This window comes from Alosa alosa, chromosome 2 (assembly GCF_017589495.1).
Source record: "Alosa alosa isolate M-15738 ecotype Scorff River chromosome 2, AALO_Geno_1.1, whole genome shotgun sequence".
Taxonomy (NCBI): domain Eukaryota; kingdom Metazoa; phylum Chordata; class Actinopteri; order Clupeiformes; family Clupeidae; genus Alosa; species Alosa alosa.
The window spans coordinates 11,286,324-11,304,395 of NC_063190.1; the positions used below are offsets into that span (position 1 = coordinate 11,286,324).

The 18,072-nt window shown below is 42.3% G+C and overlaps 1 protein-coding gene across 1 annotated transcript; it reads right to left on the bottom strand.

Annotated features, from left to right (window-relative positions):
- Positions 1-2,457: 2,457 nt before the first annotated feature.
- paxbp1 (PAX3 and PAX7 binding protein 1) lies at positions 2,458-16,517 on the bottom strand. Its single transcript, XM_048270207.1, has 18 exons — positions 16,042-16,517; positions 15,451-15,582; positions 14,971-15,165; positions 14,048-14,269; positions 13,330-13,433; positions 12,574-12,785; positions 11,271-11,460; positions 10,202-10,325; positions 9,460-9,562; positions 9,139-9,254; positions 8,731-8,930; positions 7,585-7,732; positions 7,097-7,218; positions 6,831-6,907; positions 6,620-6,686; positions 6,307-6,453; positions 3,719-3,882; positions 2,458-3,032 (listed from the first exon to the last, which is right to left on the bottom strand). The coding sequence occupies exons 1-18, from the start codon at positions 16,376-16,378 to the stop codon at positions 2,915-2,917; spliced, it is 2,778 nt and encodes a 925-aa protein (XP_048126164.1). The 5' UTR covers positions 16,379-16,517; the 3' UTR covers positions 2,458-2,914.
- Between the last annotated feature and the right edge of the window lie 1,555 nt (positions 16,518-18,072).

An 18,072-nucleotide genomic window follows, 5' to 3' on the forward strand; every position in this document is an offset into this window, starting at 1 on the left:
TTGTACATTACCTGTGGCTTATTTATAGTGCTTAGGCTGATTGCAAAGTGAACTAATTATCTAAAACAGTTTACACATGAGAAAGTGTGCTAGAGAGTTGGCAAAATAGTGTAAATAATAGCCATACATGTGTATAATTTGCCAGGAGTGTGTTGATCATTTGGAAATTGAGTGTAAAGCAATGAGTTGTGTTTACAGTTCCGCAAAAAGAGTGCTGTGCAGAGAATTGTTCCTACAGTTGTGCAAAGTGTGTGTTACAAAATTGCAAACTGAGTGCAAAGCAGTGTTTGTGCTTTTAGTTTTGCGAACTCAGTGAGTGGTTTTGCTATAAGTATTACTAGTTTTAGAAATTGTGCTATAAGAATCACAGTTGTGTTTAAACATTCAGAAAAAACTGTAAGCAAATCTAAGCTGGAATCTAAACTCTCCATGTCATGCCCTTCCTATGGCTTAGGTTTCATCTGTGTTCCTAGAAGTTTGTTGACACAGACCCAGTGTCTTTATTTCTCTCATTTATCTCTCAGGACATGCTAATAGTTGGAATGGAAAGGGTACATGGGAGCAGGTCATGAACAGACCTAAAAAAAAACATACAACATGGATATGCTTTTGAAATACTGCCCATACCCCAAAATACCCCCCATACTTTTCTTCAGGATGTCTCAGGGTGACATATCCTTGACATGATAAAATTATGCATGTTTTAGACTATTACATAACATGAAGATGCTTTAAAAGTGGACCACATCTTGAAGGGTATGGTAAATGGTTATTTAGATTTAGATTAAAATAACAAATATGCAAACACATGTTATGATAGGCCTATTGTGTAGGGTTTGATGTTGTCTAAAATGGGATTTGTTTGTAAGCTATAGTTATGTGCACAAATATAATTGTTTTTTTTTTTTTTATAAATGTATTTTGACATTGACAGAACCTTATTTTCTTTCAGATTCAGTAGGCTACTGTTCTAGCCAAAGGAATCACTCAACCGGCACAAATAACCCCTAATTACTACATCTTCAGACCTTATTCCAAATCCTTTAACAATCCTAATATCCGATAATTACTTGACACTTACTGAAAGCCTGACGCAAATACAAAATAGGTAATAGGCTAGCTCACTCAAAGTAATACCTTCCTCTTGACTCAAAGCAAAGCAGCCTACGCTGCGCTTCAGACAAGCATGCAAGGACCGTGGGAGGTCACATCGGGTCCACTTAACAACCCCCTTTTAGTGGCAGCTGTGGCAGGAGAGAAACAGTTTTATATCATGGCCTCTGTTTCTTAGTTGTTCAAAAACAACCCGAGATGAAAAGGGGTTTTCATTATGTTAATTCATAATAATTCTGAATTTCCTAAAGATTTGCCATTCTTTAACATTTGTGTCCAGCAGAACATCTGGCTGAAGCCCTACCGAATAGCCTTTCTCTCCAGTGTAGCGTTACATGCACAATCCAACATGGAAATGAACTCATGACGTAAGGCACAAGAAGCCCACTTACACGTAGGCTAGGCTACTAAATGTTCCAGGACCACCTTCAACAGGCGCTCAGTCTGTAAGATTGAACCCAAACGTTGTAACGTTTGCGTGGTTAATACGTCTTTCTGCATAAAACAGTTAGACAATCGTTACATGTTGTTGATATCCCAGATATTTGTTTGCAACTTAGATGCGGAGAAAATATAACTTTTTCTCGTTTTAAACTGATGGTTATGTTACAATTTAATATCGACATTCTAGACACGAAGATGCTATAATTGCACCGTTGTGGTATTATTTTATCATGACTCCCGGTCAAAGTAGGCTACTGAGATTCAAAGAACGTGCTTCCAGCGAGGGAGACCCCGCATAGCCTAGGCTACTCCATGCAGGCGTGGGATCATTATATGGTCACCATGTGCGCGACAGAACTCTTGAGCTATTCGTGAACTATAGCCAAACATTGGCTGCAGAGTTTAACCTGCACAGAAATATAATCAACTCCCCATACTGCACGTTCCACATGTTCTTCCAGATGGTCTCCTCACATGCAATCAGTTCAGTCTTTCTATCTATCACTATAACAACTATCCATACAAGGACGTAGCCTACTTACTTGCCAAATGTTGTCTTTGTTCAAAATAACCAAAACAATCCACACAATTTTTGTTCAGTTGGAGAAACAGTTTATCTTCGCTTCAGGAGTCCGCTCAAGCGGGGGCTAGTTTGTGTTATAAGTAGCCGCGCTGAAGTGGCCTCTTTTGCATAAGTCGAACTCCGCCTGTTCATTGGGATACCATTAACGTTAGTTGCGGTGGGGGCAAAAACACACGCACAACACACAGACCGTAATGTAACGATACAGCATGAGTCACACACACATGCACGCCACGCACACACTCTCCTGCAATGACAGCAAAGCATATTTAAGATGCTATAATAAGACAAACACTGAATTAAAATAGGGACAAAACTATAGCATAGCCGTAGTCTTTATTTAGTCTGTGAAAATCGTTCAGGAAAATTAAAATATAGGTAGCATCTGAGCTACTGACACATCTTGAGCGGATGGAGAAGTATTTTGGCACAAGTTTCAACTCTGGAGGTGAACCAAGTGCATTTGTGACAAGGAGAGAGGCTGCAGTAATCAGTCACTCTAAAGTCAAACAAGTTTAAAAAAAAAAAAAAAAAAAACATCTCAATAGTAACCATGTTCACGTAGCTGGAAAAGAGGGTGCAATTTCACCACACTACGGTTTGAGGTCAGGTGCTAGATGTGTTGAAACAATGTATGTGACTAGCAACTTGACCAGAAGAGAGCAATCCAGGGAGTTTCAAGTAGTCCAATAATCAGGTCCTCTCAAAACAAAAGTCCATGATTAAAACTGGTATAAAGCTAGCAAGGTGCGCCAGTCTTCTTTTCCTTCTTCTTCACTTGGCCTCCATCAGGGGCTTGATGTCTTTAATCCCATAATCTGTGGCCATAGCAGTCAAATGGTCGACAGCATTGAGACGACATAAGAGTTTCATCACCTCCTTGATGTGTTCCCTGTTAGACAGTAAGCATTTCAAGGTTAGCAAAGAACTTTCCCTTCCGAAGCTGAATTTTATAGAAACAGACTTGAATATTTTTTTTGGGGGGAGGAATCTGTACACTCCGTGAGTTGTTTTTTTCATTCTTGCACTCAGTGTTTTATGTCTTTTATTTATTTTTGACCTTTTTATGAGGGGCGTGGGACCAGGAAATGACCTTAGGTCAACCCAACACACCTGACATGCACTCACCATGCACTTCCCTCCCTTTTACTTCCTTCAACCACTATCTCCATTGACCACATTCTGACTAGTACTTAAACTGCTGCACTCTCATCCTCTGGTGATCGTATTTATTGTAGTAGAATGCATGTTACCTAAGGTCTGATTTGCAATGTAACTTGTGTTGTTATTCCTCATTTTGTAAGTGGCTGTGGATTAACGTGTCTGATAGATGATTTCTAGAATACATGTACTAAAATGTACTGTAAATGTAATTTACATGTATTTGAACCTGGGACACTGTGGATACTGTGCCGTATGAGGTATAAAACACTGACGCTATCTCTACACTACAGCTGCCCCCGAAACCAATACCATTAAATGAACAACTGTAATGCAACAGAGAACACGACATCTTTTCTACTCCTTTCTAATTCTATATGCTGTACATCCTCCAGGTGAGGATGCGAGACTGCTCACCTGCTGTTCCTGCGCTCCAGGTCGGAGCCGCCCAGCCCTATGCGGTACAGTGTGTTGGCCAGGTGCTTGAGATAGCGGCAGAAGTTCTCCAGCTGGGGCAGGGTCTGCTGTTGCTGCTGGGTCTTCAGCACGCTGAACCACTGCTGGGGAAAGCACTCCACCACCTGGGGGCAGCAAAGAGCAAACATGAGCTCATTCAGAGGTGGTATTACGCAATGGCATCATGCTGCTCCCAAACCCAAAGGGTAAATACCTGTGTGTGTGTGATTTTACCTTGTGTTTTATGCTTTCTTTTTATTATGATCTTTACCTTTTGAACTATTCTTTGACTATATTGCCCTTCTATGCTTTTACTTGTTATTGGGGGCCAAGCAGCGAAGCATTTCTTCCCTATTATTATTATTATTCCGTCATTGAAGTCAATAGCATCCCATAGAACCGACTGGTGAAAAGTTTTGAAATTTGGCACAGTGATTGGACACAGTCCCATGATTCATTTCACCAAGTTTCAGGTCGGCACCTCGAGTGCTCTAGTGCCACCACCAGCCCAAAGTTGGACGTGCGTTCATGCACGTAACTTTTGACCCGTTCATCCGATTGTCAAAAATGAGGTATCGTTGGAATCCTTGGACCAAGCCGAGTTCAACGCACCCCCACGTCATTTTCCGCCATATTGGATTTTAGTGAAAGTGAAACTAATTCTTCACAGGTCACAAATTTTGTCTGATCATCACCAAACTTGACACACATGATCTTCAGACCAAGCCTCACAAAAGTTGTGGTGTTTTGTCTCCGAAACTAAAACCGTTCACCCGTAATATCCAATCGAAATTTGCGGCGAAGCCGCCAAACAGGTAGAGAGATCATATTTCAGCAACCCTTGCATGTATCAAAGCTAAACTTTACATCTGGCCTCAGGACCCAATCAGGGGGACGCACAAGAAATGCAATTCGGAAACATGCCTTTTGGCCTGTAGCTGCTGTTGTGTTTAGGATTAAAACGCACTAGTCATGTCTGATAATACTGTTGGAGTTCTTTAAGCCGACCCACGTCAACTTGTGATGTCATCGGAATTAACTCGGCCGCCATATTGGATTTAATAAAAAACACAAAAAAGTTTTCGCAGATCACAAATTTCAGCTGATCCTCACCAAAATTGGTAGAGACCATCTTCAGACCATGCCTGATAAGTGCCTTGCTTTCTGGAACAATTGATAGAAGCATTGGCCTGTAACAGCCAATCGAAATTTGCGGCGAAGCCGCCAAACAGGAAGTGAGCTCATATCTCAGCAACGCTTTCATGTATCAAAACCAAACTTAGTACATGTACCTCAGACTCCATCGGGAGGACGCTCAAGAAATTTGGGGACCTTTGACCTCTAGGGGGCTCTGTAATTGGCAAAAATGTATTTTGGCCTGTAGTTGCTGCATTATTCTGCAAAGGAGGTCAATGGCAGCCCATAGAACCGTCTGGTTCATCCTGATGATGCACAAATAATTTGGTGACCTTTGACCTCTATGGGGGCATTGAAATCACAGCAAGCATGATCATATCTATTTTTGATGTGAAACTGATGACAGCGAGTTCCATCCAGTTAATTCTAATGCGTGCGTGCAAGGGTGGGGAGCGGGGTGGGACGGGCAGGGGCGATTGCGGCGGTGGGTTGGCTGGGCGACACTCAGCCCTGGTTCAGCCACACAAAATCAGTCATGTTTTGATGTGAAACTTGACCTTGTAACTCAGCCAATCTTGGGTTGTTTGGCATGGAACTTGCTGTGACTGCTTAATGCTATGTGCCTGCTGCCACGGCATTGAGTTGCATGGCAAATCTGGCCTGCTGAACTGTCTGCTTGGCCCCCACATTGCTGCTTGCAGCTATATTTATTGTTTGGTTTTGTTTATGTAAAGCACATTGAATGACCTCTGTGTATGAAATGCGCTATATAAATAGACTTGACTTGACAACAGATTTGCGAGACCACGTACGCGACAAGTCTCGATCTTTCCAGTAACTCACTGAGAAGCACACTGCATTGCAAGTGTGTTATGTCTTATATAAGACCATTTTCTAAGAGTTGGGTAAGCCTTCGATTAAGCCTCAATTAAAGACTTAACGAGGTGGTCTTTTGCATTGCATTATTCACACCCTTTGATCAGGATTTCTGTGATGTTTAATTAAAAATCTCTCTTAAACTTTTTTCGCCAACAATTCCCCAAATGTCAGCCCATAAAACTCCAATATCAAATGACCTGATGGTGTTAACCTCATAGTAATCATTTCCATTCCCACTGAGCTCACATACTGATTGTTAGAAAGGCCATATCTGATCGGATGACCCTTAGTGTTCGCAACTATCCCAAACTAGCTTTCCTACACTAATAAACAAGATGTATACATCACATTTCAACCAATGGTTTGTCTCCTACTAGTGGCCAGTGAAGGCACTGCAGGTGGAATCATTATCTATTTTCAGCAGTGGTCTTCGGGTCTCTTTCTTAATCAGGGTGGTGGCCCCTGGGTCGTAATCAGTGGAACCCTCCTGGGCTATATACTGAATTCCTGTGCTGTATTAAAAAGGTCCTTACTCTCTGGCTCTTCTCGATGCTGTCCTCCCCAGACTCAGTGTTCTGTAGGGCGGACAGGATGTAGCGGTTTAGGGTGCTGTCCACAGCCAGCTCTTTCAGCATGGAGTTGGACAGGATGCCGTGCCACTGCAGGATGTTGCTGAGCAACTAAACCAACGAAAGAGGAAGTACTGCATAAATATGTGTATTATGGTCAAACTATACGGTCAATACATTTAGAATTTTGACTGAATGCCACACATGCATACATACAACATATTCACATTACCATATTATGCAATTTGAAGTAAGCATAATAGAATACAGCAGGTACCTTCACACTCGTCCAAAACTGTCTCTGGAAAAACAGGTATGGTCCAGAATTCTTATTCTCCAGAACGCTGCGCAAAACAAAGAAGGAAAGTTTGAGGTGAAATTCTAAAAGGAAATGCAAGATAAGAGGGTTGCAAGAGTGAGAGAAGACTCAGAACAGGAGAAGGGACCAAAGCTAAGTCTATAATCCTCTTCTCTTAACCAGGACTCACTTCTTAGGGAAGAGGGGCATGAAGATATCGTCGTCCAGAGTTCGCCTCGTCCGCATCACGATGGTCTTCAATAATTCCTAAAGTAATGTCCCACAAGGAACATGGGAGAAAATGTTACCAGAGAGACAATAAATGCAACACTCCAGCTACTCAAAACAACTAAACCCTTTAAATCCACCCCATTTCTCTAAGGACATAGTTTTTATATCGATAATGTAACTATTAAATAGTCAAAACGCATCTGCACAGCAGTTAGCAGTGTTTACCTGTGTGTTTCTGTTGTCCCCATTCAGGATTGTGGGGTAGCCCTTAATGAGTTTGTGCATAAAGGCCACCATCCTTGACGTCTGGCTGGTCGAGAGGGGATCCCACACCTGATCCGCAAGAACTGTACCAGCAGAAAGAAGATAAAGCATCCTTTAATTTCACCCAAAAAAGGACGCACCTCAATCAAACAAAAAGGCTATGACTAGACAGGACTAGAAGTCTAAGACTGGAACTGGGTGAAATTGCCAGCAAATGCTGAAGAGCGTCTGGTACAAAACATCTGTGTGGCAATTAAAAGTATAAAGCAAATTTGGAGAGCTTTACTACTCATCAACAACATTCAGTTTGTTAAGGAATCCAAAGACTAAAAGGGCAAATTTCAATTAGCAGACAGAGGACAAATTTAAATTTGCAGACAATAACTAGCCCTGGACAGGGGCTGAAAACATCTTCATTCCCCAATCGATAATGGAAGAGAGGTACACACCGGCCAGCTTGGGTAGGATGACTCTCTCCACTATGGAGGGTAGGAGACTAGAGTCGCTGTCTCCTGTCTGTAAGGCAGTAGGGTCCTCACAGCCGTAAAACAACAGCGACTCAAACCACAGCATGTACTCAAAGTTAGGGCACTCCGCCTGCATTGTGGAAAAAAAAAAACACAAATAAAAGCTCAGAAATGAATTTCATTAAAGGATGGATGCAGAAAATCAGTCTAAGCTTTTTTATTTGGTGCACAGTATTGTTAGTCACTAAAAAAAGACCCATAATAATAGATTATTGGCAGAGAGATTGATTCACTGAATTGAATACAATGCAAGTCGATGAAAGAATGCCATTGCAAACGTATTAATGTAAAAAACAATTTGAATTCTACAGACTTCTACACATAACCCCTTCTGCAGCTAACCTGACTCCGCCAGATGGATTGCTTCGTATTTGCGCCGCATATCCATCTGGGAACTTTCCATTGGAGAAGGTTTGGGAAGGGGCGAAAATATTGGTTAGCTGATTGGATAAACCATCTGTTTATCACCACCTATGTTGGTGATAGACGTGCCAAATCAACCAATCAGATCAACGAAGGGTTCTTATCATTATTGCAATCTTTTAACATACAAGTTAGGTAAGTAGCTAACGCTAATGTTTTTAAACTTTAAACCATTTGTATGTGACATGAACCTCATCAACGACAATCCCCCACCAAGTTCTCCTGGTAGACTACACTTCTGAAGAAAGCATATTTTTCTTCTTGTTAAGTAACTAAGATTCAGGGCTACCAAACACTAACTGGAATTGGCCGTGGAGGATGTCGGTGTCCTTCATTCCTCCCAGTTACATTGCAGAGACTCCTTGCTTCCTAGCTTCCCCAGGAATACTCGAATATTCGGATAAAACTTCAGCGATAGCTATGCTCATCTCATCTGTGGAAGTCGCCACGTTGTTTAGATTGAACAGTAGCTTCTCAATGAGTCACACCTAAACCCGCCTCAAAACCAATGCTGATTGGACGTTCGCTTGGCAAACTGCTCCAAATTTTCTCTATGGGAGAGATGCCAGACTGATCTGCGAGTGAAAATCTGATGGTCTCACGAGGCTATTCTGCAGCAACGGTGATTGTTGAATTAGTAAGTACCTCTAGAGGAGACCAGTGGATGAGCTGCAGCCGGACAAGAGGGTTGAAGAGCTTTGGCAGGCACAGGCCGATGTACGCGTCCCGGTAGCAGATGAAGTAGAGCTTCCTCCACACCTCGAAGTGGGACTTTATGCTGTCCAGAGAGTGGAAATCGTCCACAACGTCCTCAAAGATCTTCTTCGACTCTGTCCGAATGTGATCTATCAGAAGAGACAAAACAACATTTGTAGATAAGTAAGCACTTGTTATGATTAAGATTCACTTGCAATTTGTTGGTGATGTCAGCAGAAATATGTGCTTAAATGAGTCTCTCTGTGTGTGTGTGTGTGTGTGTGTGTGTGTGTGTGTGTGTGTGTGTGTGTGTGTGTGTGTGTGTGTGTGTGTGTGCGTGCGAGGGATGGAGGATACCTTTCTCCAGGTTGAAACTGGTGATGTCAGTGGAGGTCTCCTCATCGTCACTGGACAGGCCTTCCTTGTGTTCCGCCCTCTTCCCATTCTGCTCTCTGGCTTGTCGACGCCGCGTCCTGTCCAAACATCACAGAACACACTCAAGTCATTCACCCAGTGTCTGTAGTATCTGTGTGTTTCATATAAATCATGCATCTGTTTTAATAGAATGCATGAAAGTTAGTTATTCTTCTATAACATCTTTTCTTGAGACTGTGGTAAAATAGAGACATTTACAAAAGTGCTCCTACCACCTCTTGGAAGAATGAAAACCAAGCATACCGTCTAGCTTCCCGCTCTGCAATGCGCCTCTGTTTGGCATGCTCTTGATAGGCCGTGCGGTCTCGGCCAAACGAGTCAAGATTGGGTGCCATCACAGCCTTACCTGAAACAGGGAAGAGTTCCGAATTAGCCATCAGCACTGATGACTCAAAGCATACAAACACACCAAGCTCTCATATCAACCTGAGTGCACTTACATAGCTGAAAATATGACTGAAATAGTGCTTCAAAATATTTAATATTTAATAGCCCTTTATGAGTTAGACATTTTATTGATCAGCAGAAAACACTGTTCAAACACTTCACTGAGCCAATTTCTCATTGACACGAATGTACTTACCTTGCATCTGCATCTACTTAAAGCAATCACAGCTTCTCTTTTACAAACATGACCACAGAAAAACATCCGTGATCTGCAAAATCGGCTTAGGCACTTGCATGATATTCTTGGTCTAGCACATATTCCCCATCAAAAGGGGGTGTTTATGTGCTAAATTGTCTCAAACAAGCACAATGAATGCCTGTTTCCACTCTTGTAATACACATGGGTATAAACAAGAACTGGTTGGTCACTTTTTAGCACCACATGTGCATGCACACACACACACAAAAAGACACACACATATACACACACACACACAAAGAAACAAACACACACACCCAATCAATCACTCCATACTTCTATCAAAGATTGCAACGAGGCCGTTCAAATAAATAATAAAAACCTTCAAGATGGACTGACTTGAAAGGCTTGAAAACTCCGATGATTCATCTTTAATATCATCCTGTCTTCTCTGGACGAGCCGCGCCGCCCGCTGTCTTAGTAACTGGTGCATGGCTGCCTCCAGCTCCAGAATGGCCGGCACCTGAAAAATACGATGGCTTTTGTGACAGCCGAACACACACACACGGGCAGGAGACCTGCAAGGCCACCGCGGGCTCCTGAGGACACTGCGACAGGGAGGGACACTGTGGTTAGGGCAGAAAGCATACGCAATAGTCCTCTTTCATCTCTGGAGTTTGAGGAGCCCGAATTAGAACAGACTTAGTCTAGAACCACTGACAGGCTGGAGAGGGCCTGTTGCTAAGGGTTTGCATATTACAAAAGGAAAAAAAAACTGTATTCAAGTTCTTCCATCTGATCACAAAACGTTTTGTTCTTTTGGTGCAATGCAGCAGATGCTGAGAAGCAGATCTCAAGCTACTTAGTGCCAGCTGGAAAATTTTAGCTGGCCCAGTTGGATACCAGATGACTGAATTTGGACCTAAGGGTATGTGTTTGTTTAATTTTGATGGTTTAAAAAAAAAATATAGGAGGAATATGAATTATTTAACAGGAAAGGAAAAGAAGGGAACGGCCGATTGAAAACCAGAAGCCATACACCCCACCCCCCTACTCCCAGACACAGACACTGTTGATGGCGAATCTTCCTCTGAAAACCCTTATGCTGGAACAGAACAGAGTCAGTGGGAGAGACTCGCGTTAAAGGGCAACTTAGCCACGTACGAAGCCTGTTTTGTTGATCAACCCCCTTTTCAAAATCTGAGGAGAAAGATGGTGTGTTAACGATGAAATGTATAATGTCGGTTCTAATCAACATCTGAGAATGTGTTTTATGATCATTAGCATATAATTAATTTCATTGTTTACGCACACTTTATTGAGAAAAGTGTGGCACAAAAATAAGTCGCTTAGAGCTGTAATCTTTACTTCCAAATGTAATGGGACATCTAAACTGGGGTCCAAATGCATCAGGTATTCAGACAAAGCACAACAGCCGTTAAGAGGGCGCCAACTGTTTCTCCCTTACCTTTTCGCTGAAACACTCAAGCAAGTCTCGAACATACCCTCGCATTTCTTGCAAGAATTTATACTGGTCAGCTATGTCTTCGGAGCTACCCTCGAGCCTGTCGATGGCGCTGTTGGAAGCGCACAGCTCCTGTTGGATCTGCTCAAAGCGCCGAGTGTTGGCATTGTGCCCCTGGCGCAAGGCGCTGAGCCTGAGGATGGGGGGGGGGATACACAGGAGAGGGACACACAACACGGTCACGTCACTTCACGCTCAACACGTCATAGTCACTCACAACCCGCAGTCTGGTAGGTCAGGTGTTCTCTTGCTTTCTGTGCATCAGAGTTACGTATACCTGGCTCTGAACTAGTGTGCCTCAGCTTCATTCTCACCTAAAGGGGTCTGCATAATACCAGCGGAGACTACAAAACATCCATTGTTATTTTAAAAGGCCAAGTCTGTTCCACAAGAAAGTAGGCGCAATTGAGAAGCATAAAGTGCTATCAAATGCTACATTTGAATTAACTACAATAATTCAACTGTGTGGTTATACATTAAATAAAGTGGCTCCGGAATTCATAGGATACAAGGAAGTTTATCGTCACGTGCATATAGTTACTGGATGTAAGAAATGCAGTGAAATTATGTCTGGTGTCAGCCTATTTGTGCATTTATGGGGGCAGTAGAAGAGGGGTTTAGTAGATTAAGTGGCAAGGGCTCAAGGGCTGCATAAGAGGTGGGGGAGGATTGGGGGGGGGGGGGGGGGGGGGGCACCAACAAGGAGCCTAGATGGTTTAACTTAACAGGATTCGCTACTTTTGGTGTAAGAAGCAGCAGCAACATTTGGGAGCCCTTAAACAGTGGGGCTAGCTTGAGTTTCCACTGAAGTTACAGCCTTTGAAAGGCACTGTTTCAACATTAGAAGATAGATTGGAAGAGGGAACTGATCTAAAGATTTCCCAACTCTCAAATCCATCAGGGAGGAAAGATTATAACTTTTCACATCAGGACCTACTCTTTTTTTTAAAAGAATGACTACATACAATTTTCCTACAGCGTAAGACATGCAGTTTATTCTGGATTGAAGGTAAACATTTGTATTAAATTCTCTCTGACAACTACAAGTTAAGTTTGAAATAACTCTTGTGACAGACAGATGTTTTTTTTTCTTTACCAGCAAAAACAAATAAAGATGGTTTGCAACTATTATTTGTTCCATTGATGCATTTCTTGCTCAGAACTACAAATGCATCATGAGTCTGATGAACAGATATATATATGGATGGGTTTGTCCCATGTACTGCAGTATGGGATCAAAGCCTACCTGTCTTTAAGGCGTTTCTTTACCAGATCTGTGGTGATTGGGCTTAGTTCGCTACTGGGGAGAGGGTAGTTTACAGAGTCCTTGGCTTTTGGAGCCTTGTCTATGCCTTGAGGTGTGTATGTGTAAGGCATGTTGTAGGACGACCCATAAGGCTGGGCCTCAAAGGTGCTTTGGTAGTACACGTTTGTATCTTCAGGTTGGCTAGCTTGGACCTAGAATAAAAAAAATAATAAAAAAAGATTCAATAAGACAGTAGTAAATAAAAGTGAATCCTAAAGACATCCTGCAGACATAGTTACCAGTAGGTCAGCAAGAGAGCATTTAAACATTGATTTGAATGATTTTCTGCTAATGTAGCGGTCATACTAAAGTATATTAAGAAGCTCTCAGATAGAAAATAAGGTTGGCAAATACCTACTTAAAATACTTACACAGCAACATCACACAATTAGCCAACAAACCTGCTAACAGTGCTAACTAGTGGTTATTACAGGCAACTAGTTGACTAGTTGATGCAACCCCTTGTGTTTTTAAAATCATGCCCCCAGAGTGTAGACTGACTAGGCAGCTACAGTGACTAGCTCTAGCTGTTAGCTGCAGCAACTTGAGCTAAGTAGCACCGTTTTCTTGGTGCTTTTTTTCCGTACCTACAGTACTCGGTGCCTTCGATAGAGTTTACTTTTAAAGAATGAGTTGCTTGTCTGTGGGTAAGTGATGTAACGTTAAGGGGGTGTGTTGTGTGGGAGACGTGTGTACCTGTGGGATGCTGATGCCCTTCCTGATCTGCTCCTGTTCCCAGCGGTTCACTTCCTCATCATTGCCAGTTGTGTCCAAGGCTTCGTCATCACTGCCTTCAATACCTGGAGAACAGAATAGAGAATCAGTCAAACATTAACAGATAGAATTTAAATCCAATGGTCAACATCAGTAGTAGTCAGAGTAGCCACTTTTATAGTCCCTACTCTGGTATATGCTATGGGAAAGGCACTGTTGGGAATGAGAAGGGCTGTCATGATACTAAAATTTCAAACTTAGAAACCGGAAAGAATACCTTTTAAATACCACAGGGTAAAAAAAAATAAAAAAATCACTCCAACAATATTGAGTGTAGGGTACCTGGTAAGTATTGTATACATAAGATTACCTGCCCTTACAAAACATAGTTGATTTAATTGACACAGGGTACAACTTAGAATGTTGGAATGCTGTTATGAGATGAGACATACAGTATTTTAAAATAAACTGCGGTTAATACATGACTGCAGTTAATGCAGGGTTTTTTTTTTTGCATTTGCATAAAACACTGACATGCATAAACATAATACACTGCATGAAACATTGAAAAAAAAGATCAGAGCATGTTGATTACTTAATAAATAAGTAATGTACTGCCATATGTACTGTAAATGATCATTTACGTTGAACCTAAACCTTGTGTTAACAACTCCAGGCCCTTCCCTCAGTGTGCACTCACCGATCTCCTCTGCTATCTTCTGCCGCTGGGTCTTCTGCTTGACGCCGCTGAAAACGATCCTCTTCTCGTCCTCGTCTTCATCGCTGCCGCCCTGCTCGTCCTCACGCACCAAGCGCTTCTTTGCCGCCTCCGTCTCCACCAGAGGTGTGTCTCCGCCCAGCTCCCGTGCCATTTGACGGCGTTTCCGCGCTGCGTGGATGAAGGCTGCGTCCGGGATCTCACCTGCACACAGATGGATCATGGGTTATCTACTGAACATGCCCTAGTGGATTACTTATGAAAGTGAAAGCAAAGACTAGCGTTTGACAACTATGTATACATGTTTGGTCAGACCAGACAGGAATTTAGTATAGTCCTACACTGAATGTGAACTTCAGTGGAAATCTCATTGGAAAAAAAAACAACAACAACAAAAGTTTACCCAAGGACTATTGACCCATTGATTATGAAGTTGCATGATATTTGCTGTGCATGTGTTAGCAATGCAAAGGCCCATCTGACACACAACTTCTTGTACAGGCCATGGTCATCTCCAAACTGGACTATTGTAATTCACTGTTAGCTGGCCTGCTTGCTTGTGTAGTGATATTGTTACTGATTCAGAATGCTGCAGCACGCCTGGTCTTAATCAGCCAAAGAGGACACATGTAACTCCCCTCTTAGTTACTCTTCATTGGCTTCCTAGTGGCCAGAATTAAATTTAAATCTCTCACCTAGGCCTATAGGACACTTACTGAATACGCTCCTTGCTATTTCAATTCTATGATCCAGCTGTACATGCCCAATCCTATGAGGTGTTTAATAAATATCGAGATTGCACGCATTGAGGTGTGTGGTGTTTACCAAACCCCTGCAGCGTCTTAACTTATAGAAGAGTCAGTGAAACGGGGGAAGACCCTCACGCAAAGGGTTTGTACAGGCACCTGGTCTCAGTGTGCTGAGTGTAGACAGGGTCTGGAATGAAGCTCCTCCGCCGCCGGCCTTCTGGTCAGCCTCGTCCTCCTGCTCATCGTTGCTGTCCACCTCCATCTCCTCCTCTCCTTGCTCACTGCTCGCACGACTACTATCCACACCTGGCTCCTCTTTAGGCGTGAGAAGGGGAATCTGTGTGGAGGCAGCTGAAGGACAAAACAAACAGTCTGATTCAGTACAGAGTTGCACTTAAAGCAGTGCTAAAGAAGATTTGCTCTCAGGGTCCCCTTACAGTTGAGAAGCGCAATAATAAACAAACTGAATGTGTGACTCCGACATGACATAGAGAGAATGCACTGCCAGCAGTCTGTAGAAAGAGATCTCTGCAATGCCCTGAAATCATGCAATGCAATCAACAATGCAATAACAGGGAGATGCTGAGAGAAGATGAATATAGTAATACTGTACTATAAAAGGTTTTGCAATCTCACCATCAGTGTTTGTAACAGGCTCAGGTGCAACAGTAGTGCTCTTCTGCAAGTCCTCCTTGTATTCCTTCTTCAGCTGCTTCACAATCTTCTTACTGTGGTTGGATTTCTTCACTCGAAATTCCTCTGTATCACCTAAAACAAATGATGAATGCATCAACGGTATTTGGTCTTACTCTTTTGCAACAACCTTAAAACGTCAGCGCTTCAGTTCATATTTCCACTTTGGCACAAGTAATTAGGAAATTAAACTGCGCTGACAAGATATGTTACTTATTTTATTTAACTTATGTTCGATTAGGCATATATCTTGACCTGACATGATAAAGCTGACAAAATCCTGTTATTCAGCTAACTTAGCTACCTAGAACTACCTAATCAGTTTAACAATTAATGCTAGCTTTTTTCTGTCTGAATGCACTGACTACTATTAAATTAATATCTTAAACAGGACATTGGAGTCAGATAAGTAATCAAACTACACTTAACAATAAACTAAATGTGAAGCGAAATTACGCTCTACTGTTTTAAACCAGACTAGCTTCATGTTGTTTACATTTCTTAGCCTGGCTAGCGAATTAGCTTAGCAATTACCTTCATCATCGTGAAAGCTCAACAAACTTGCTTTCGGAGCTTCTCGGTTATCCTTGGGCCGCTTTTTCTCTTTAAGTGTCTTATAAGTGGCCGTTTGAAATCCATTTCCATTTTGTATGTCCAAAACGGCACTTGTGACGTTAAATGTCTGTGCAGTGTTACATTTAGCCTCCCGGTCGATGCCATCTTCTACCACAGGCCCGCATGGCTGCACTTCCATAGGCTGCGGCAGCGGTTGCTGCAGTTGCTGTTGCTGCTGCTGTTGAACGTCTTCTTTCTCGTCGTCATCAGATTCATTCCTCCTCCTCAAGTTACACCTCTTTGCCTTTTTAAACATGTTGATTTATTTCTGGAAAGCGATCATAAGTGCACATGAATATATAGCATGATCTCTACTAACTCAAGGAGAGCCGCAGATACTACCTGTTCGCTAACCATTTTAGCTGCTGCTTCTAAATGCATCAGAAGAGGCAGACCCGCCAGTTCAGCGTCTGATCGGTAGACTTATTACTTCCGGTTTGCCTTTGACAGATAAATTTCAAAGTAAAAGTGGTTGCTTCGTAGGACCCCCAGGACATTTAAAGTTAATTTTAGTTCATGTTTACCGAGACTGGCAGATCTAAGCACTGCAGTATGCATCACGTTCAGCCAGGTCTGCAAGCGCTTCATGATTTCGAATGAACCGCTTTATCATCAGAGATTGGATTTGCGTTAGAGCTTTTCTCCAGCTTTATCTCTTGACCGTAAATTTGATTGGCTCTTGCGTTAGCCTTCATGTTTTCTGCGCGCATATCATCTGACAACCCTGTCCCTAAAACGGTTTATCGTCATCTGTAAAACCACCGGCAGAGAAGGATTAATCATATTAGCCTACAATTAGAGGATTTCAAGATTGCAATGCTATGATTTGTCAGTCATGCTTTGCAGGGTAGACTGTCCTACTGCATGGAAAGGTGTCTGTCATAATGCAGGCTAATTGTGAATCGCAGTGTCTTCTCCACCACTCATCTCAATATAGGTGCATCTCTATTCAAATGTGAATGTTTTAGGTGTGTATGTTTATGCTATTGGGTGATGTTGACTTCCGACTGAATGTGGCACAGAGGCTGTCACTTGCGCTCCTCACACTGATCATTTGACTCTTGAGAATTACATATACAGTTTTTTTATTTTTTATTTATTTATTTTTTTTCCCCCGTCATCTATTTCCTGAATTTTTGGTCAACGATACCCGGGACACCGAAACACCGGGGCACATGAAATTTGATGGACATGTAGCCCCACTAGAGTTTTACGGAAAAAAATCGTTTTGCTTGCTTGAAGGCGACAGTGAGACTATTTAAGATGACGGCGTGGTTGTCGTGAGAGCACTCAGTGGCACCTGTACCTGCATAGTGTACGGCCGCACGCACTGTGTGTATCGGCCTACCAGACTAAGCTACGAGTAGAGAAATAATTCCCCGTTTGTATATTCACTCCAAGTTGGCCTACCATAACTTCCCAACTCTGCACTGTAGCCCATAAACTGCATGACAGGCTATTTATATTTTCTCTCTAAAATCTCTAAAATAACCAAATGCATTTGTTCAACTTTATGAAGAAGAATTACGCACTAGGCTAATTGGAACGCACACATTTTGTTTGCGCAGGAGAGAGAATGACAGCGCACAGGGCCCCGATTAGGCTACAGAACTTTAGCCTTGCTAGGGCTGTATAAAGTTGACCAAATTAATATAGGCTGTTGTTAGGCGTAAATAAAGTAGGCTACTATGTTGTATTGTTTAGCTGACCAATGCACGAGCTTGCAATAATGAAACGGACTAATACTGCAACCCTTCCAACGTTGGGGGACGAATGTTGACATTTTCCGTATTCTGCGTGAGAAACCCGGGAAATCTCCCTTATTTTCAAAGCTCAATGTTGACAGCTATGCATCAACCTATAATCACTCATTTGTGATTTGCACCCCCCGGTAAAAAATGAAAATGCAATAATTTAATCGCCCCTCTCTTCAGTTAAGATGTTCAGAAC